Raw genomic sequence first — 20,331 nt, 5'->3', positions numbered from 1 at the left:
GACTGAATGGGGGCTTTAAAGCTTGACGGACCGGACCGACTTGGATAAGCATGTTCGCCATATCTTCGAGCCGGGGAGGATGGGATGAGGAGGGGATGAGGCTCTTCGTTATCCATCATCCTCGTCGACGACAGTATCCTTCTCCCTCCATCCAGTCTACGAATTAACTTGCGTACGGCGGCCTTTGGTGTCAAAGCCTGACTCGCAGACGGACGATGCAGCTGATCGTCATCCGGGTACGAGGGTCGGCACGATGGGTTGGCTGCGGATCCTGGCCTGATTTCCCCTCTTGCATGGGAAATTTGAACGTGACACCACCTCTCACAGTTTTGTTTTTAGGGGTTTACCCCCGCACCCTATTATGCATACTATTTATCGGGAAGAGGGGGTGTTGGACTCCCTCATTCCCTGCTCAGAAAGCAATCAATCATCTCGTTGATGCAGACTAGTCTGGTGGCCCAACGAATCCGTGTGGTGTCAATAGACTACTTTGGACTCGGGATCAGGAGGAATGGGTTGTGAAACACCCATTACCAACCACTAGCCCAATCATCAATTTCATCTCCTGATTCTAGGAAATACAGCAATCGACCATGTGAAATGTAAGTACGACTCCAAGACGGTGCACATAGATTTTAACACCCTGTCTGTAACCTATCAGACAGATCGATGCGACGTGTCAGAGCGTTGCTCGTCTCCCACCACATGTTGTCACCTCGCCCAGGAGAAAATAAAAGGAAAGAGAAAAGGAGACAACTTGAAAAATATATAAAATAAAATAAAAAAATTTTTGTGGTATGGCCACCACACTAGCGAAGCCATCATCGTTATTATCCGACTTGTCCCGCGGCCATCAACTTAGGCTACAATAAAAATTTTCTAACCAACAGTGTGTTCTTTCTATTTTTTATTTTTCTTCTCTCGTCAGCAATATTCAACACTGGAATACATAAGAGTGACTCAGCGAGACAGGTCGCTGTCGGTCGGCCGTGGCTTCCCCCCCCTCAAGTGATGGGCGTCAAGCGGGAAAATGTTCAAATTCGGGGAAATGGCTCTAAAAGCCTTAGACGTAAGGAATTGGGCGAGACAACCCCGTCATGGAAGGGTAAATGAATCTTTGTTGCTGTTGTCGTTGTTTGTTTGCACCATACCTACCCCTTCCCTCGTTCCATATGCCTCGCAGGGAAAATGCTCCCTTCTAAGACTCACTTCTCTATTGTCAATCAGGATATGACAAGTGAATACTCGACAGATTCTCCTAGCATGGGGAAGCTCGAATTTCGCAGCGCGACAACACTTTCTCGTCCGTTCTCACCACCACCCCCAGATAACCCGTGGGACTTGGATGTAGGGATTACACCCCCTGCCTCGGCCTACTACCAGGGATCGCCAGGTCTCGATACATCCGAGGTTAAGGAATTGATTTCGCATGTAAATATATCGGAGCACCTACTGTCTTTGAATACGTCCCAACATGGTTACAGTAAGGACGCCAGCGCTGGCCCTCCAACGCCAAAGGATTCTAAGCATCCGCAGGTTCGACATGATGAGATCCAGTCACCTTCTCCACATGAACTAAATGAGGGCTTTTACTCTATGCATTTCGCCAAGTTTATGAGAGTCAACAACAGACTGATTGAGGAACAACAGACCGTCTCCGCGAAACGATCAAAAGTACGCGAGCTACGACAGGCCCTAAGGTTCAAACGAGAAGAGGAAGCAATTCTTCGAGCGACTTTAATGAAGAAGCTCAACTCACTCTTTGCCCAAAATGGTCCCCCCCCGGTCCACTCTATGATACAGGATTATGAACTTTTGCAATCAGCTACCGAGGCATACCTGGATCTGGAAAATACTTACCATGATGCTGAAGATCAACTGGAGCAACAAGAATACCAGCTTGTTAAATCAATGGAGAAGTTTGCCGCTTTATCACACAAGCTTCCGTATGTTACAGCTCAGGAACATTTGCTTGCATCCGAAAAGTGTGATTTGGAAGAAGAAGAAGAAGATGATGATGATGATGATGATGATGATGAAAACTTCTCCATGCCAAGCACAACACAGGACCTCCCCCAGGGTGTGGTGGATTATCTGTCACGCGTAGGAGACGTCCGCATCCTCCAAGAACACCTGTTAGACTTGGACACCCAATGGCTTGCCATCATGGACAAACAAAAACAACGAGGCCCGCTTGAAATCCCTCTGGACAGTGAATCTCTGGAGTTTTTACGCACCTACGATGAAGAGAGAGAGAAAATGTTGAAAGACCTGAACAATGCTCAATTGGATGTTAACCAGCTGCGATCTATGTGCGAAGAGAAGGGCGTATTAACTGATGAATACGCCAGGGACCTTGATTTCCTATACCCCCTAGATCAAGAAGAATTCACCGGACAGGAACATGATCCACTCAAGCTACCTGCGGACGAGGATTCCTCATTCTTCTTCGAGCCAGAGGCGATGGCACAACTCACCCCGACCCGGTTCATCAACAAGTGGATTCTCCATCAACTGCGCAACTCGTCGGTCGAAATACATCGTTTGAAGTCTCGTCCTGAACTCCAAGCCCTATGGGATAAAGGTTGTGATGATGCAAACATAAGTCGCTGGGCGCTAAATGAATGGTTTAGTGATGACGCAGGCGTATCATCACGACCAACCAGCACTCTCCATCTGGATGAAAATCACAGCCACATGAATGAGAGTGTTGTTTCTCCGAAAGATAGAACAATAAGAGGCCCTATTCTTTCAAGAAGCAATTCCATGCCGTTCCTCCACCGCGTGGCATTCAGTCATTCCCTTCGACATTCTCATTCCATGCCTTGTGGCGCTTGATGATCGACAGCAAAATATATTCTGGTTTAGCACTCAGACATGCATAAGCGTATCGTTGCATTGCAGGCTTCTCGGTTGCTTCTTATCATGGTTTAGGTTGTGCTCTGCATTTATAGGCTGCTCTGTATTCTAGGTAGACTGGGTGGGTTTGATATACTTCTTTTTCTTCTCTTTCTTTTCTTTTCTTTTATCTTTGAATTTGTAGGTAGACGAAGCTACGCTACCAACGCATTTGACTCTGACACTGTGGTTTCCTATGTATTAATAACTTAGGCATCTGTAGTGAAACGGATATAACTCAACTATACAGTATGCATAGTTTCACTATGTGCCGATCTCCCTTCAGCATACTAAAGCAACAAAAAATACAACACAGTTATAATTTGAAGATATGAACCCTGTAAACATTGCTAACAGCCTAATACAAGAAATTTAACCATCATTGGAAGTTGCAGATTGAGTCCAATCTAGTCCAGTCCACTCATTGATTCCCATTATTCATCCCATATCATAAGCAAGTATCCATAAACTCCGTTGAATTCGAGTTCCCGTGCGTCCAATCCATCGTAGTTCCATGCGCTCGTTCAATATGTAACCTAATGAGTGCACCATGTCATGTTCATGTTATTTACAATATCACCTTCCCAAAGACTGACTCTGGTTCAATCAATCTATGAGTAGCGAGTTTCATCACCGTCGCTATCACTGAGACTATCACGACGACGTCCCCGACCACCTTCACGACGGTATCCCTTGCTTAATCCTGGGATTGGATGATGGTAGCTCTTGGTCCCCGAGTCTTCTGTGTCCACGTTGGAGTATTGGTATTCAGATCGCGAAGGCGCAGAGGAAAAGTCTAATGGTTCGGTATAATGGCCCGGCATGGACGGTCCGTCGCGCTTACGCGGACTACCCTGGCGAGTCGCTACCGGAGGAGGCTGCCGTCGTCGTTCCCGACGACGATTATGCCGACGGGTTGATGGCTCACGCAGTCGCTGCCCTTCTGTCGGCGCCTGGCTGAGTGTTTCTTCAGTTCCCGGGATAAAAGAGAAATTACGACTCTGGCGTGCCGGCTCATACGCATAGTCTCGGACCTGACTCATCTCGCTCTGCTGGTAGTAGCTACGTGGGTTGGATGTATCATAATCACTTCCGTGGTAGGTGCCGTCCGCTTCACGGTTGATGCCACCTACTTGGGCGGGTTTCTCCTTGCGATAGGCGCGCACGTCCTCGTCGGCTTCGCCTTCCCACTGTTCGTCCTTGTGGCGACGGAGAAGCTTCTCGCGGAGATTGCGCTTGCGTTTCGGTCGTTCCTTTTCGGTGATTGTCGTCGCTGTTTCTGTGTAGTCCACGCTGTCGGTGACTGTGTATCCGTCGTCGCTGTAGCCTTTGTGGACGATGCTGCCGCCACCTAGCTTGGTACTCTTCGTGGCGTTACTGAGAGTTCGTCCGTCTGGTCCTTTCCGTCGTAGAACGGTGGATTTGTACTCTTCCCAGTCGCCTTTCTGCCATTGGAATCCGCCGTTCTTAGCCCAAAAAAAGAACCAGATAGATGCAAGGACAAACGCGGCTCCGAGGATTGCGAATAGCGCGAAAAGACCGCCCATGTTGATGTGGTTAGGGTCAACGGTGCCTTCTCCTGGTTGATACTTGTCTTGCGAATCGGATCGAGCGACTAACGTATGCACATAGTTGGGGACAGATGGTGTCTGTACTCCGTGGACGATGTCATCATTTTCAAGGATGGGTTCCTTAGGAATGTCTGGGAAATCCCCCACTTGCTTGACTGGGGGCATGGCCGGGGAATAGAGCTGCCAAGAGCATGCAGCTCAAGACGACACTCTAAAGATAGTTAGCCTACGGTATGTGAATTTGGAGGATTCCGTAGAGGACAAGAATGTGGACTGCGATTCTTACCTGTTCAAGAAAAGACGGCAATATGAATCACTCTCTGATCTACTTTGTACTGTTCTCAGAGATGGTGAAATAGACATGCACCTCAGAAGTTATTGATGTCAGTACCAGACGTTGCAAGATCATGGAAGAGCAAACCACACAAAAGCAGCACCTAATGAAGTGCAAGTTGGAGCCCCCAAAATTGTGGTGGTTGGAGTAAATGGGAGGCTGGGATGACACTTTATTGTTTAGGCGCCTTCGTTGCCAGGCAACTTGCTGAGTCAGCACTCTTATCGGCCTGGCCTTGGAATTTCGTAGACGGCTAACAAAGAGGAATATTGTTTGACATGGCATTAAAAGCCTGAGAAATTCTAATGCTAATAGACAAAAAATAGACAGAGCTCAGTGTGGTGGTAAAACGGGAGAGAATATGGTGAAGGTGAAAAGACGAAAAAGATACTCCCGGGGAGGATCGAACTCCCAACCTCCAAGAGGCTTAGGCATACGACAGTATGTGACATATCTTGTCATATAAGCTTGACGCTCTAACCAGTTGAGCTACGGGAGTTTATGTCATACTCGTGCTTCTGGATTACAACTTTAATCTGTCATAGCTTTAGTGTGTTGCAAATGTCCAAGCTGTGTGTTAATTCCCCTTTTTTGAACCTGTGTCGTTTCCTGGTCCTTGGATAACTTTATTCCATGCTCTTCGGTACACCTGAGTCGTTGGTTTTGTCTTAATTTTACTCATATCAACGATAGAACAAGCAAAAGCTTCCCTTCCTTCTATCAGAAATGTAGAATGCTCAACATACGGTTTTGTGTGACCCGTTAGTCAAGTGAGGCAAAAGTGTTATATGCTAAACTCACACGCATTCTTCATGTCAATGCTTGTAGTCAAGGAAAGTGGTGCAAAAACAGCGGACGAGGTCGAGTAAATGACTGCCAAAAGTACTATATAAACGTGAATAGCAATATTGTTGGGAAGAAAGAGAAGAGAAAGAATATGATCCTAAGAAGATTAGCTGTTTACTCTTTCAAGACGATTTTGGGCGAGGCAGTTGGGTCGCATGAAAGGAGATATCAAAATCGTCCAGATGTTGAAATATATATGAAGTCGATATCATTATGAATGTTCTGAAACTCCCATTAAAAGCATAAATATATCATTCACTAAATAGCTAGCTAGCTACGACACTTAACATTCAGAGAGCGGATCTTTCCCATTTTCATTACTTCTGGTATCCTGAGAAGACTTCAGTGATCTACAAGTTTTTGGCCTCCCTTACCATATGCTAAGTAGACTTATAGCTTTGACAAATAATCCTGGGTACTTAAGGAAATTAAAATACTACAATTAGATATATAATGCTGGGTCATGCCTGATGCTGAAACATAAATAGCCCAGGTATGAAGATTAAAGGCCAAACAACATTCACATCCCCGCTTCCCCATCCTCACCGAGTATCCCTGATTAACCAGAACCCGCTTAGAAATCAGGCGTCCCAAGCAATCAAAGCAGAACAACAAATGTAGCAGACCGGAACCATCAAGGTCCTTGGATTTACCAAGTACTGGGTGGTGTTCTGACACTTCGTATCTCAATATCCGAGGTGTATGCACAAGTGTGATGGCGGGTTTTGTAGGCTATGAGATCACGGAATTTATTTAACTGGTTGATCTAGGAAGATAAGCGATTGTGATCTGCACTGAGCATGAGATAAAACTTGGCTTTTACGTCTGAGATTCCGAGTTTCTGGGAGCGGAGTCTGGTCGTGATGAAGGTTGCAGTTTTTCGTGAATAGACTTTATTGGAGACTACTATCAATTACGTAGCAGAGAATCAGAACAGATAATCACATTGACAGTACAGAATATCCCAAGTCAGAAAAGACACCTGGTAGATTTTACAAAACCTCAACGGCCAGATTCCAGGCAGCACTGATGACAGGGCATTTTTGATAAACATAATTTAAGCCTAATGGAGGCCAACTAGTACTTCTGCCTAATTGTTGAATTGGCTGGCAGTGATGCCTATGAGTTACAATATCAAATGAACTCTCGGCAACTGACCCGATATCTATACCGCCGGTGGACAGCCCCAGCTGAGCTTCTCATGCTGGTCGGTAATTTGAAAACGGTCAGGCCGTTGGCGGCACTAGTATCCATGTCCCACGTCAACGACGGTTGAAGGCAGCATCCAAGAAGAATCGAATGGAATGAAAGAAAGTGTTCACATGACTCATTTCCCAGAGCGAGTTGAAACTGCGTTTCCTGGACTCGGTACCCCTCCATCCGAGCTCGTCGATGCCCGAAGGAGAGTATATTAGAAACACAAAGTCGATTTCTATCAATAATACGAATGCTGTCCTTCATCAAGTTGACCAGCATCCCTTGCACCATCGTTGGGTACGATGAATCATGGAGCGCACAAAGAGCTCTCCGGTATAGCCGAGTTGCATCCTTGTCCGATGGTGCAATCAATAATCAATCCATTGGACGTGACGGCCAATAGAGCATAAATGGGATCCTATAGGACAGGAATGAAACTCAGCCATTGTCTTGTTATTATTTTGACGTCTAGCGACTCGTGCTGACGGACCCTAGTCAGGTGTAAATTTTCTAGCGTCCTTCGATTGGATGTTCTATGCCATTCATACACGGGCGCTCCACAGGAGGCGTCGCATGCTGCTTGGCCAGTTGCGATAGCATCAGAAAGCTAGACGAAGAGGGAAGGTGGGGGATCTGAATTTGTCGACATGGGGGTTAAGAATGAGAGTCAAGGTAGTACCACTTCACGGTGTGTAAGAGCAATAATAGGTTCCAAGATCTGGTTTTGCGACGCAAGGGAGAACGCTTGGTAGCACGTCTGTTATTATACAATATTATGGGATAAAATTTTAAAACGAAAGAACCATAATACAGTAGGGAATCTCTTCATATGTCGAGTAAGACTTCCTCGTAGTTAATCTTACCCCTCCAGTTGCGAAATTTTTCTCTGCAGTCCCGAAGAAACAGGGAAGGGTGGAGATCGTGATTGGGCCGCAACGGACAAGCATCCCTTGCGGACTTTTGGGCCGCCACCAGACGGGATAGACAGAATTATTCGGTTTACTTGAAAAAAAGTAGGATGAAAAATAAAGAGACAGGAGGACAAAAAGTCTGATACTTAGGGATACTTCTGGTTGTTGTAACTTGCGTAGATCAAGTGGAGTCGCGTTCCACGGTTGAAGTCCGACTAGAACCAGGGTTTCTTCGCCGATGGAGCTGGGTTTATTTACTTGGACTCTATCGACCATGGAGCATATCCAGAGTGAATCTGATCAATCCTGGTCATCCAGACTTTTGACGTTGTGACTGTGTCCCGAACCTTGATACGTTAATGGCCGACTCGATGCAGCTGCAAGTCTGCAGCCTGGCGCAATGCGCCGGGAAAAGATCATGACAGGGAAGGGTCAGTGACGTATAGGGATGGAGAAGCACGGTCTCAGAGATCATGGAGATGATATCGGTGGAAATCGGTGACAGACCGTGCGAGTTCGCAGAGATATAATCATTATAACAGTCTTCATCTGTTCTACTATATAAAATGGCATCCCCTAGCGGCCGATCAGGCATCGATGGCCGCCACTCGCCCCCCACCTCGTTCCGGCTTTCTTTCTTCTTCGATTTGTTGCGGCTAAACAAACAGTGAGGATAGTAATAATACTATTCTTATTACTGTTATTATTCTGTTGTTCCATAAGATCGGGACGACAAAAGAAATAAAAAAAAAAAAAAAAAAAGAAAAAAATAAGGTATGTGGGAATAAAAAGAGAGAGGGAGAAAAAAGACTTCTCCCTGCTCCGTTTCTTCGCGACCTCCGTCGTATTTTTTGGGTGTGGAATTTCCCCGATAGAAAGAAAGAACTTAAACAATCAACTTTCCTCCTCTCTGCCTCCTTGATCGGAGTTTTTTTATCCTTTCTTCATCTCTCTCTTTTTCTTCTATCTCTGATTTTATCCTCACCTTTTCTTATTGATCATTCGCTACTTCGTCAACCTATCTAGTTGCTCTTCCATCTCCCAAAATCTCCACAATTCACCCCACCTTCTTTTCTCCTTCGTCAGGCTCAAAGTCCTTCACCAACCACACTCCTCCAACCTGCTGCCGGTTACACAATTTCCTCGTTGCATTTGCGGACTGCAGCCTGTTGTCCTTTCTCCCTGCTGCTCATCCACTCATCGTCTGCCAGACGATTGCTGCAGCTCACGCCCTCTCCTGTCTCGCCCTCTCCCTCTCTCTTCCCTTCCTTTCCTTTCTCCGCCGACCCACGCTGTCTTGTCTTGTCCCCGTACTATCACCCACTTCGTCGCTGCGTACGCTGGACCAACCGTGACCAAGGCCATTTTTATTTATTTATTTATTATTATTTTCTTTTTTCGATGGAGACATTGCAGTCTGTAGACGACGACTGCCACTTTGCATCCACAGTCCGTCGCTGACATACAGCGATCTAGACGCGCTGTCTTTGAACTATTGTCATCTTGATCTGCAGGGAAGAGATTCCGGTTTTAAGTCTTTGAGATTATTGCAGAGGGGACTATTGGAATAGGCCCAGACAGAACGGGGGAGGGTGAACGAACAGTCCAACTTGGGAAAGAAAGGCTCTTTTATTATTATTTTTTTTTTTTTCAAAAAAAAAAAAAAAAAAAAAAAAAGGACAAGGGGCGAGGGAAGGAGGGAAAAAAAAAATACTATTATTGTTGACTCATTCGGATGAGCAGCAGTGGTGGCTGCTGTAGTCTACCAAGCATCGAAGCCTGTTGGACCACCACGTTTCACGTCACCCACACTGCCCTTCCTAGACCAGCCCCCCTCTCTTCTTAGGGACCCAACCTGGGCCTTGGCCACAGTCAAGATATCATGTCTGGCAAAGTCCCTCATGCCGCCTTTTGTGAGGAGTACGACGAAGACGCACATGTTATCCTTCCCGAAACTCGTCGAGTTGCAAACGTTGCTGCTAAACGATCCAAGACCGACCTGATATCTTCTGCGGAGCCTCTGGTTGATGTTGCGAGCGATTCTGGTTATTCTAGTCGCACTGCCGCCACCGTTAACAGCACCCAATCTGGCCCGTCGGGCCAGAAAAGTCCCATCCCTCTTAAATTAGACACGGCGCCCAAGAGAGTCGACCTCGATCGTGTTCGATCTCATCGCAAAGAACGCACCAAGGAACGAACTGCCCGCCCTGCGCGGGATGACAAGATGCAGGTTGGAACTTACCCCAGTGCCAGCCATCATCAGCATCCTTCCATGCAGCGATCCCCATCGAGGTCTCGAAGGAGGGAGAGTGCCCATTTGCGGCACTATCCAGGGACCTGCTGGGAATGTGATCAGGGGTTGTATCATGCCACGAACCCCGTTGAAGTACGACAGATGGAATATCCATACTATATGTCTCAACCGTCGACGCCTTCCGTGCATGATTTCCCCCCCGCCATCACCCCAAGCTCCACGATACCCCCCGTCGATCTCTCAGGATGTCCATGTCGCGTCTCATAGCAGTCGGCCCCATGGCCGTAGCAATCGATCAGACACCTACCATGCTACCAATCGACCTATGAGCTTCCATGGGATGGTTCCTAACATGGGGGGTATGATGTATAATGCAGGTCCGATGACTCGTTTTGACCATGGCCCGCCGCTATCCTCATCCGCCTTTGCCAACACGCCCTCGTACGCTCCATCCCATTACCCTCAGCAGCATTCCTTCTACCCCGTGTCGGACTACGCGCCTCCTGAGCATCACCGAGAACGTTCCGTTTCTAGAACGCGAGAGTCGGGACGTGGACGACGGATGTCCACTTACGCACCCCCCGTGGTTGACTACGATCATGCTTCCCAATATGATGAGGACGAGCAGCTGGAACGGGTACCGACCCGTGAGTCCCGGCATATACCTCCGTCCCATTCTTCCCATGACCGCGATGAGATTACTACCGCATGCCGCCGCCACCACTCAAGCACAAGGCGACGCCGCATATCATCCAAAAGCATCCCGATCCACCCCGTAAGTCGGCGACGACCACCGCTCTGTCGTCAGAGCGTCGCTCTTCTCGGTCGATGGATCTCTCGGAGATGCGAGATGCTCTTCCAGAGTACGGCTATCGACGGTCGTCTCGGGAGACGGTGGTTCCAGAGCGGAGCCGCAGTATCCGGGACAGTCGACGGTCGATCTCCTACCATGAAAGTTCTCGCCCCGCCCGAGTTGCCATCGCGAATTCCCGGCGGCATCGACCCACGGTCTACTATGACGAAGGCGGGGATGACATGGAAGACAAACAACGAGAGGCCGAGGAGTATCAGGCAACCCGATCCGGCAAATCGGCACCGATGCCCCTGACGGCAGACCTGTTAAAGGCCAAGGCTTCTTCCCAACGCGCGGAGAGTGACAGTGGGAGCCAGAAAAGCCGGTCCAACAGCAGCCGTGGCAGTGACGCGCGGACGCAGAACGGGAGTGGCGTGGGGTCCAAGCCAGAGGAAGATAACATCGTCATGACAATGAACGGCGTTACTATGAGTTTTACGCAGGAGTCGGTGGGCGGGAAGCGGATCAGTGTTCGAACGGGGAACACGGGTGCCGTTGAGCTGAACATTGAAGGAAAACGACCACAAAGGTATTTGACGGGGGGCTCCGACTACACCGGCAGCATGGCACGGAGAGAGCTTGATGATCCACGACGAGCTCGAAAAGATAGACAGTCCGACCGTGCCAGTCGACGGTCTAGCCGGTCGACCTACAGCGGTCGATGATCGATAGCATCATGGCGTGATTCCTTCGGCATGTTGAGCTGTTCTTGTTTGATTTCCTCCCCCCATTACTTCGGGGGATGGCTGAGAAGAGTGTCATATACAAAAGAAAAGTTTATTATCTTTAGGGAGGGATCTTGTTTCACCGAGAAAAGCGAAAGAAAACCAGGATACCCCATGGTTCGCGATAAGGTCGTCCTTGCTTTCAAAAGTTGGAATGGGTTTCAAGGAAAGAATTTGGTGTTATTATTGCTGTCTGGGTGGCTTTTTGAATGACTTTGAGACCATAAGTTCGGGTGTTATAAAGTGAAGGGGCGGGTTCGACCGATCACGTCCATCATGGCGACATGATTGTACGATTCTGATGACCTGCAATGATTGATGTTTTGAATGTTGGTTTTTGGCTAGCAAGCGTTTGTATAATCTTTCTTTGGATGACATACGACTTATTTCTTCGTGTTTGGTTTTGTTGGAGAAATGAGTAGTTGACCGAGGAAGTATACCCTGATGTATTGATTCTGATATGTGCTGTCTTTATGATCTAGTTGGTATATATTGAAATACATGATGTAGTCTTCTCATTAAAGCAGGATAGATGTTTAATATACAGATCTAAGTCCTCAACACCAGAGCAACATACCCAAATAGACGATACACCGCGATAATCCCAATAAGAATACCCACCCATTTGCCAGTCCTACCGGTGGAATAGCCATAATGATTCAACACGCCTTTCCCCTGGATTAAACACTGCGATGCCAATTCAGTCTGATACATACAATTACACCCTTCACCACAGGAATACACTCTCTCCGCGAACTCATTCACCATCATCCCTTGAAAAACATATGCCTATCTAGTCAGCACCAACCCACCCCACCTCAAACTCCAAAAGGAAAAAAAGGGGGAGATACCTGATAGTCAATATAATGAAAAACAAATTTCCAAAAAGGATTCAAAATCGTTTTTGAAACCAAGAAACCACCGACGCTCATCCAAAGTCCATTCGCGAAAGCGACCAGGGCTAAAGCGATGACGAAATTCGGAACTACAGAGGTGACGAATACGACAAGGGATTCAGCAGCCACGAGGTCGAGAAACAGCCACATCGTGTAGATGAAGAAAGAAGTCGCAGAGGGGTGGAAGTTGGAGAGGAAGTAGCTGACTATTGAGAAGAGCATGGATATTAAGACTTCTACTGTTAGTATCCATTTGTTATAAGGTATATTAAAAGGACGGAGGAGGGGAGGGGTACAGAGAAAGGGAAGTCCGATTATGAAATTGGATAGAAGAAAAGGTAATGCGTCGTAGAGACCGTTGGCTCGTTCTTTGATGAATGTTGCTCGGTCTTCGAGGAAGGCGGGGACGTAAGCGACGGCCATGAAGCTCATGAAGGCGGAGCCGAAGAACTAGCATTATTAATGTGTGCAGTAAATTGTATTAATACAGGAGAGACGTACAATTGCATTGATAAATGGCTGGATATATTCCTGAGAGGTATGTAAACGCAGCCACACCGTGCCCATCATGATCGCCAGACAGAGATACATGACGATACGGATACCATATGCCACGACATCGCGATAGCTCTTGATGAAGAGACGATGGAGGAGCGTAAGAGTAATCTGGAACATGGTAGGTCGACGGCGCGCGTCCGTGACGACCTTTTTGTTGGCCGCGGCGTCGTCGTGCAGGTGCTGGACGAGAGCCGTGCGTTCGGTTGACTGTGTCCATGCGGATTGAACCCGGTCAGCCTGGCTCTGGTGGACGGTGAAGTCGGAACTGACGATATCGAGGAGGTACTCGGCTGGATTGGTATTCGAGGGGATTGGAAGACCGATGGAGTCAAAGTACGACGGCACCGCTGGCACGGGTCCGAAGTAGCAGGTTTTGCCCTCTGATAGAAGGAGGAGTTTGTCGAAGAGTTGGAATGTAGATGTGGATGGTTGATGAATACTAGCGATGATGATGAGCTACAAACAGATGACCGTTAGCCCTTGAACTTAGGTGGTTTTTTTAACGAAAGGAGGTAGTATATACGTTGTTGACAACAGCCAGTTTCTTCACGTAGGAAATCACCTCGTAACTGGCCGTCGAGTCGAGTCCGCTGGTGGGCTCATCGAGGAAGAGAATCTTGGGACATGTAATCAGCTGGCTGGCGACGCTGACTCGACGTTTCTGGCCTCCACTGATGCCTTTCCGGATGGGAGTGCCGACCAAGGTCGATGCTTGCCCGTGGATACCGAATGCTGAGAGGAGAGTCTGGATGCGCTCGGCACGCTGGTACTTGGAGATTGATCGCGGCAGAGACAGGTCTGCCGCGAATTTCAAAGTCTCCTGGACGGTCAACGACCCGATCAACGCATCCTCCTGTTCCACGTAGGAGGTGATGCGTCCAAAAGTGGCATTGTCCATCTTGTTTCCGTTGACGTAGCTGTCACCAGTGACTTTGGCACCGGAGGAGGCAGTGCGGCGAGCCAGGACGTTAAGCAGCGTTGTCTTGCCGCAGCCCGAGGGGCCCATCAAGGCGACGAGTTCTCCTGGTGAGGTTTATTTAGCACCAACTTCGTCCGGGGATCCATGAAGATGGGTGGTTACGCACCTTGTTGTACCACACCATTGCTCCCATCGATCAGATTGTGCGGGTGCTTAGTCCGACTGTCCTTGACGGTAACAGTGAGGTCAGACCAGGAGAAAGTCGTGACGGTATCATTCATCAAGAACTGATAGTCATTTTTCTCGATGTCAGGGCCATTCAGCCCACCGAGACTGGTCTTCATGGTGAGTATAGTATACGATATGCAGTCGTAAACTTTATATAGATCGGATGAACCCTCGGAGCGCAAAAAAAAATAAAAGTGAAAGAAAAAGAAAAAAAGAGAGACAACACCAGACATCCATGACCAGGACGTCCCTCGTTTTATAAGCCAGTCGAACCCCTCCAGCCCGAGAGGCGACAGACTGCAGGCTGAACGCCTCCATGGATGCTCCGATCAAATCCCCGGCGGTGACTAAGCTGCCGGGTCCCCGATCTGCCCACTGACTTGCGTTTGGCATCTGGTTTCTGATTATAAAACGCCGTTCAGAACCCCGACGCTGAAAAGTCTTCTTTCAATCCCCGAATGGGTCCCATGGTAGTGGAGTAGCGGTAGAAAGGCCCAGAGATCCAGCTGTTCTGCCCCTCCTCTCCTGGGATGAAAGCGCGATCGATGAATTAGTTGTTTTTAGCCGTTTGCGCCACCGTTAGCGCCAGCGTGAGATTGCCTCGGTGCAGGTGATTGGTGATGACATGGTGCAGTTTAATATATTGTTGGCCTGCATGTGTTGTGCTTTTCTTTTTCTGTTATTTTTCACCGATCTCATCCAGTATGAAGGGTCTCTCAAAAAAAGGGGGAAAAAAAAGTGTGAGAAAGAGGGAGCACCAGTCAATCATTCTATTCTTTTCTGGATTTGCAACATGTGCCGCTGCATTGTTACAAAAACGTGGAAGCCAGCGGGTATATGGCAGTCAGTCGTACGCCACAGCCTCGCTCGCCATTTCCGAGACAGCTGCCAGAATTAGCGTCCCGTAGCCTGATCGATAGCCCGTCATTCTGGATAGTGAAATCGGAGGCAAGATTGTCCTGGATAGTACAGGCCTCCTTAGCAAAGATAACAAGGAGGACCTAGGTGAAATGCATTGGGACCAGATAAATTGTCAAAGATTAGCCTGAAATTGAATGGAGGATAGAACTATTTAGAGATGAACCTTATCAGAGAATTGGCCAGGAAGAAAGGTATATTTATCCCAGCGTTTGATTTAGACAAAGAACTAACTTCCGTGGTTAGAAAATTCAGTTGTCAGTTCTCGACGATTACAAGTCCACGTGCTGCGGACTCTCCTTGTCGTCTTGGTTCCATGTTCTGTATGTAGTGATCTAGATTTACAGAAATTGAGTGAAATTGGTATCGTGATAAGGACGGACGTCGTGGATATCATAGCTTAGGTTATGCAAAAGTAGGGCAATGTTTTATGGTATTGAAACTATCGTAATATGAAATATTCTACTCTTATCAATCACATCCTAATCACACTGTTAGTACTTTTCCAACATAAAGGTGTTCGACATACCGTTCAACAGGGCTCAGACCAAGCACCCGCATTCCGTTATTAAGAACCTGTCGGGCAGCTTCGTACAGAGCCATACGGGCCTTCTTTAGCTCTTCCTCACTGCCCACAACCTTGAGCACGTCGTAGCTCGAGCTCAGGATGTGGGTCATGCGGAACAGGTACGTAAGAACGGTAGTCGGTTCCATCGTACGCACGGTGTTCAGCAGGACGTCAGGCCACTGCGCCAGCATACGCACAAGATCGTGGGCATGCGTCTCGGTAAGGAGGTCCAGGTTGGCCGTGTCAAGCTCGTTCACGTTCAATCCAGACTTGCGCACAATGGAGCAAAGACGCGCGTGGGCGTATTGCAGATAAGGACCGGTGTCACCCTCGAAGGAGGTCATGGCCTCCAGGTTGAAGTCATAGCCGTTAACCCTGCTACTATTAGCTCCAGTCCAGTCAACCACTTGAAGATACATACCGTTTGCCAGTCATATCCTGCACCATGACAGAGGTGATACCCAGAATGTCGGCCGTCTGCACAGGGTTCTCGACCTGCTCGTATTTCTCCGTGTTCTTCTTCATGACTTCATGCATCTTGTCCGCAACATCCCGCAAAATGTCATCCAAGAACTTGACAGTGCCCTTTCGGGTGCTCATTCCACGAACCATACCGAAGTTGATGTGCTGACAGCGGCTAGCCAGATTTTTGTGGCCCATCAACTCAGTAACCTTGAAGAGCTGAGCCAGATGAAGGTCCTGCTGTGCGGCAACAACGTAGATCATCTTGTCGAAGTGGTAGGTCTCGTCACGCTCCGTGATCGCGCCAATGTCCCGAGTCAAATAGAGGGGTGTGCCGTCCTTGCGAACAATAATGGCCTTTCCAAGCTTCTTGGCACCATGCTTCGTGAAGTCGACGATGACAGCTCCGTCAGACTTCTCGACGATACCTTTCTCCTCTAGGATCTTGTAGGCAGAAGTCATGCTCTCGTTCTTGATTTGGGACTCGCCAGAGTAGACATCGAAATCAATGTTCAGACGGGCATATGTTTGTCGGTACTTCTGAATACTAAGATCACGGAATCGCCGCCAGAGGGCCAGGGCATCTTGGTCGCCGTCCTCCATGCTCTTGAAGTAGCGGCGAGCCTTCTCATCCTCGCTGACATCAACAAGCTTGGCGAGCTCCTGCTCGAGTCCAGAGACATCTTCGTCATTCTCTTTCTTCGCCTTGATTTGCTCCTTCAGCTCCTTGATGGGAGTCTCCTGCTCGGAGACAATGCTGTTCACCTTCACATAAACGTCAAACAGATGATTGATCGGGTCTTTCGTCAACTGCTCCTCGTTACCGAAGCGCTTGTATCCATTGGCAAGCAGACCATACTGCTTACCCCAGTCACCCAGGTAGTTCATCTTGATCACGTCCCATCCCATCACGGTGAAGAGGTTGGCCAGGAAACCTCCAATGATAGTACTCCGCAAATGGCCAGCATGGAATGGTTTGGCAATGTTGGGTGAAGAGAACTCGACGATCATCCTCTTGCGGCCCTTCGAGGGGTCTGAGGGATCCCGCAGACCCTGGTTACCATTGGTACCAAACACAGCCTTCTCCTTCAGGATACGTCTGACAACCGTGTGAGTAAGCCCCTGGGGTTTGAAAAAAAATTGCAGGTGAGCACCGAAGGGGGTAGGAGGAAGGATGAGGTCTGATTCGGGGAACTTTTCGGCGAGCTCCTTGCAGAGTTCCTGGGGGTTCTTCTTGATTTGCAAGGACGGAACCTACAACGTGATCTGGGGTTAGTGCTTGCCCCTCAGTGTAATATCCCGACAAAATAAAGTCGATCAAATGGATTAGAACTCATCGCGTACCGGCAACACGAGATCACCCTTCTCCAGCGTGTTGGTCCATTGCAACCGGGTGTAGATCTTCTCTGGCTCGATACCGGCCGCCGTGCCCAGCTGCTCCGCGATATGTTCTCTGTAGATATCCACGGGGTTCAGGGAAGGGTAGCAGTTAGGAAACTTGGAGGTTTCGGAGGTCGATTGCAGAGAAAGCCCCTCAACAGCAACAGGAAGATCCGCAGCGGAAGCCATGGCTGCTTTTCCGGCAGGGAACGCGTTAAAAGCAGAGTTGTCAGAAGAGAAGCGCGAGCGCCAGTGATTAAATTGAGAGAGAGAGTATGGGTGACCGTAGAAAGGGAAGCAGTTGTTTTGTGGAATGCAGGACTGGATATATGGGAAAATGGCGTTTGAAAATCGCCGGGCCCCGCTTAGAAAATGGCGACCCATATAAAAAGGGATCTCGAGCCTTGAGGGGAACTTTTTCTTCTCTCGTGACTCAAAGCGGCAATTCGCTATACTGCCAGGGCGGTGAGACAGTGAATCATATGACCCAGCCCTACCCTTGCCCTATCATTCCTATCATGGAGTAGGCTGTTGTTGCCCTGACGTCACCCTTCTGCACTGACATGTATCTAATATGCATTAGTCGAGGTGCTTTAATGTAAACATGGGCTCCGGAGTTGATAATGTTCTCATAAAACGCTGGATCCGTGACAATGGGAAGACAAGCGGTTCTCAAGTCCATGCAGTTGGTACTGTTACATGACCCTGAAGACTTTCGAGAGACACGTATCAAGAAAGCATTGGCCTTTTTCAGCGTATAATGAGACGTGGGAGATCGACAAAGAGGGATATAACTCCAATTTCCGCTCTAAGTTTCTTTGGATTGGTTAGTGCATGTGCATACTAGTAACATGTACGACAATGATTCTGAGAGGTATTGATCCACTCGTTAGGCGTTTTTTAGCACTTAAAATTCCAGGTTTCACGTTAAAAGCCTTCCTCGGCATTTCGAACATCGATGGTGTGTTGGGGTCCCATCCACAGATGGGAAATGGAAGTATTGTACTGTGGTGTTGGATTTCTTCTGGGCAAAGCACAAGTTGCGTGCGCAGGTCATGACAGGAGGTTTTTAGACATTTACTGTTGTTGGACGACAAGGACCAATGACAATTACCACGACTGATGAATATTGTCAGAATTGCCGATGGTGGATGCACTGATAGATGTTTATTAGTCATGGATTCTCGGCTTTATTTGAGATGCGATGTGGAACATGAATGCCATGATATATTATTTTCACTTCAAAGTAACTGTATCTAGAGCAAATGGTCACTGCCATACCTAGTCAATACAGTATCTATGCTGTGCATCTACAGATATTTTTGGAATAACAGTAACATCTCTCATCACATCCAAAATTAGCCAGGCCCAGTGGCCCTTGAAATTAACATTTTACATGTTCCACCTTTCATCGGGGTATGACAATTTGGCGGACATATATATCCGCTTAGAAGCAAAACACCTGGTCCTCGAGCTTGCTGACTGGGCGAGCTTTGGTATAACCAAGAGACTCAGTAGCCTTCTTCATGGCACTAACCATAGGTGGAGGACCGCAGAGAAGCACCTTGATATCGCTGGCTGGGGCAGGGAGGCGCTCCTATATTTGAAAAGACGTTAGATATCGAACTGTGCGCAGTCAGAAACAGGAAGACCCACCTTGATCATGTCGGAGGTGACAAATCCAACACCGCCAGTCCAGGTCTCAGGGGGGTTGTTGAGCACGTAGTAAACATTGAAACTATCGTCCTCCTTAACAAGCTGGTCCAGTTCCTCCTTGAGCAAAATATCGTCGGGATTAACATTGGCGAAGATCAAATCAACCTGGGTAGTGTCGTTGCCACCGTTGCGGGGTCGATTACGGATAATCGCCTTGATAATTTGGAGCATGGGCGTGATACCAGTACCTCCAGCAATCATACCAATATGACGGCACATGTTGGGCGTGTACACCATGGCACCCTTCGGACCGCGCACTTTCATTGTCTGTCCGACATCCAGGGTGGTCAAATACTTGGAGATGTTACCCTGAGGGTAGGCCTTGACAAGGAGATCAAAGTAACCGGCCTCATTGTCAGAAGAAATTGGCGTGTAGGAGCGCACCACCTCCTTAGGCTGACCTTCGATGGTGGCGGCCAGGGAGATGTGTTGACCGATCGGCAGGCCCAAGATATCGGTGGGACGGGGTAAGGCGAAACGATAGATGGCGACATTGTGAGAGACGACGTTCTTCTCTTTCAATACAAACTCTTGGAATTCAGTGGGATTAAGGACCTTCCTGGCTTCTAGAGGGGTCGTGCAAAGACGGGTGAGTATATGTCAGGGATCGTATGATCCGAGGTCGGATCACGTACTGTTGCTGCTGAACAGCTTGTATCCGGCCAGCATCGCAGCTATAGCCACAGCAAAGGGGACAAATTCTTTCTTCACGAGGAAGGTCCCAAATACTAAAAGGGCAGATGGGATGTAGACCCCATTGATATTTTCGGACGACAGAACACTGTATCCAATTGCGACAGAGGTGAGTGAGCCAATCACCTGTACTTCAAGCACAGACAAGACAAACATACCTCATCTTCGATGATTCCTCCAGCTACCCCACAAAACAAAGGAAGCAGACACAAACGACAAAGGGAAGGGGATGAAGAATGGCGACAGACGGTGGAGAAACGGACGGGAAAGAGCAGAATGGGTTTTGTTCCGTTGAGAATGTCACTGCGTAATAGGGGTGGGGCCTGAAATTGAAATCGACTGAAATTTCAGACCCTTGAAATGAAATTTGAAATGGCCATTGAAATTTGAAATCACTAGTAAAA

General features: G+C 48.1%; 7 protein-coding genes and 1 non-coding gene across 8 annotated transcripts; 3 read left to right on the top strand and 5 right to left on the bottom strand.

Annotated features, from left to right (window-relative positions):
- Nucleotides 1–1,188: 1,188 nt before the first annotated feature.
- ATNIH1004_008233 (uncharacterized protein) lies at nucleotides 1,189–2,838 on the top strand (the record flags this gene model as incomplete). The annotated part of the gene is made up of 1 exon (XM_033572845.1): nucleotides 1,189–2,838. One exon carries the CDS (start codon nucleotides 1,189–1,191, stop codon nucleotides 2,836–2,838), a length of 1,650 nt encoding a protein of 549 aa, XP_033423397.1.
- A 671-nt stretch (nucleotides 2,839–3,509) lies between these two features.
- Nucleotides 3,510–4,634, bottom strand: ATNIH1004_008232 (uncharacterized protein; the record flags this gene model as incomplete). The annotated part of the gene is made up of 1 exon (XM_033572844.1): nucleotides 3,510–4,634. The coding sequence occupies one exon, from the start codon at nucleotides 4,632–4,634 to the stop codon at nucleotides 3,510–3,512; it is 1,125 nt and encodes a 374-aa protein (XP_033423396.1).
- Nucleotides 4,635–5,191: 557 nt separating this feature from the next.
- Nucleotides 5,192–5,302, bottom strand: ATNIH1004_008231. Its single transcript has one exon. It is a non-coding gene; the product is annotated as a tRNA-Ile (tRNA).
- A 4,337-nt stretch (nucleotides 5,303–9,639) lies between these two features.
- Nucleotides 9,640–10,278, top strand: ATNIH1004_008230 (uncharacterized protein; the record flags this gene model as incomplete). Its single annotated transcript, XM_033572843.1, has 1 exon — nucleotides 9,640–10,278. The coding sequence occupies one exon, from the start codon at nucleotides 9,640–9,642 to the stop codon at nucleotides 10,276–10,278; it is 639 nt and encodes a 212-aa protein (XP_033423395.1).
- Nucleotides 10,279–10,363: 85 nt separating this feature from the next.
- Nucleotides 10,364–11,529, top strand: ATNIH1004_008229 (uncharacterized protein; the record flags this gene model as incomplete). The annotated part of the gene is made up of 2 exons (XM_033572842.1): nucleotides 10,364–10,658; nucleotides 10,709–11,529. The coding sequence occupies 2 exons, from the start codon at nucleotides 10,364–10,366 to the stop codon at nucleotides 11,527–11,529; spliced, it is 1,116 nt and encodes a 371-aa protein (XP_033423394.1).
- A 609-nt stretch (nucleotides 11,530–12,138) lies between these two features.
- ATNIH1004_008228 (putative ABC transporter) lies at nucleotides 12,139–14,306 on the bottom strand (the record flags this gene model as incomplete). The annotated part of the gene is made up of 6 exons (XM_033572841.1): nucleotides 12,139–12,378; nucleotides 12,441–12,691; nucleotides 12,782–12,935; nucleotides 12,987–13,499; nucleotides 13,567–14,066; nucleotides 14,129–14,306. 6 exons carry the CDS (start codon nucleotides 14,304–14,306, stop codon nucleotides 12,139–12,141), a joined length of 1,836 nt encoding a protein of 611 aa, XP_033423393.1.
- A 1,277-nt stretch (nucleotides 14,307–15,583) lies between these two features.
- Nucleotides 15,584–17,707, bottom strand: ATNIH1004_008227 (arginine--tRNA ligase; the record flags this gene model as incomplete). The annotated part of the gene is made up of 4 exons (XM_033572840.1): nucleotides 15,584–15,590; nucleotides 15,638–16,051; nucleotides 16,098–17,392; nucleotides 17,483–17,707. 4 exons carry the CDS (start codon nucleotides 17,705–17,707, stop codon nucleotides 15,584–15,586), a joined length of 1,941 nt encoding a protein of 646 aa, XP_033423392.1.
- Nucleotides 17,708–18,965: 1,258 nt separating this feature from the next.
- Nucleotides 18,966–20,083, bottom strand: CBR1 (cytochrome b5 reductase family protein; the record flags this gene model as incomplete). Its single annotated transcript, XM_033572839.1, has 3 exons — nucleotides 18,966–19,115; nucleotides 19,175–19,800; nucleotides 19,870–20,083. The coding sequence occupies 3 exons, from the start codon at nucleotides 20,081–20,083 to the stop codon at nucleotides 18,966–18,968; spliced, it is 990 nt and encodes a 329-aa protein (XP_033423391.1).
- Nucleotides 20,084–20,331: the final 248 nt, after the last annotated feature.

Source organism: Aspergillus tanneri (genome assembly GCF_003426965.1).
Source record: "Aspergillus tanneri strain NIH1004 chromosome Unknown AapTan_6_pilon_pilon_pilon, whole genome shotgun sequence".
Classification (NCBI taxonomy): Eukaryota; Fungi; Ascomycota; class Eurotiomycetes; order Eurotiales; family Aspergillaceae; genus Aspergillus; species Aspergillus tanneri.
This window is presented reverse-complemented; position numbering and strand designations above follow the sequence as displayed.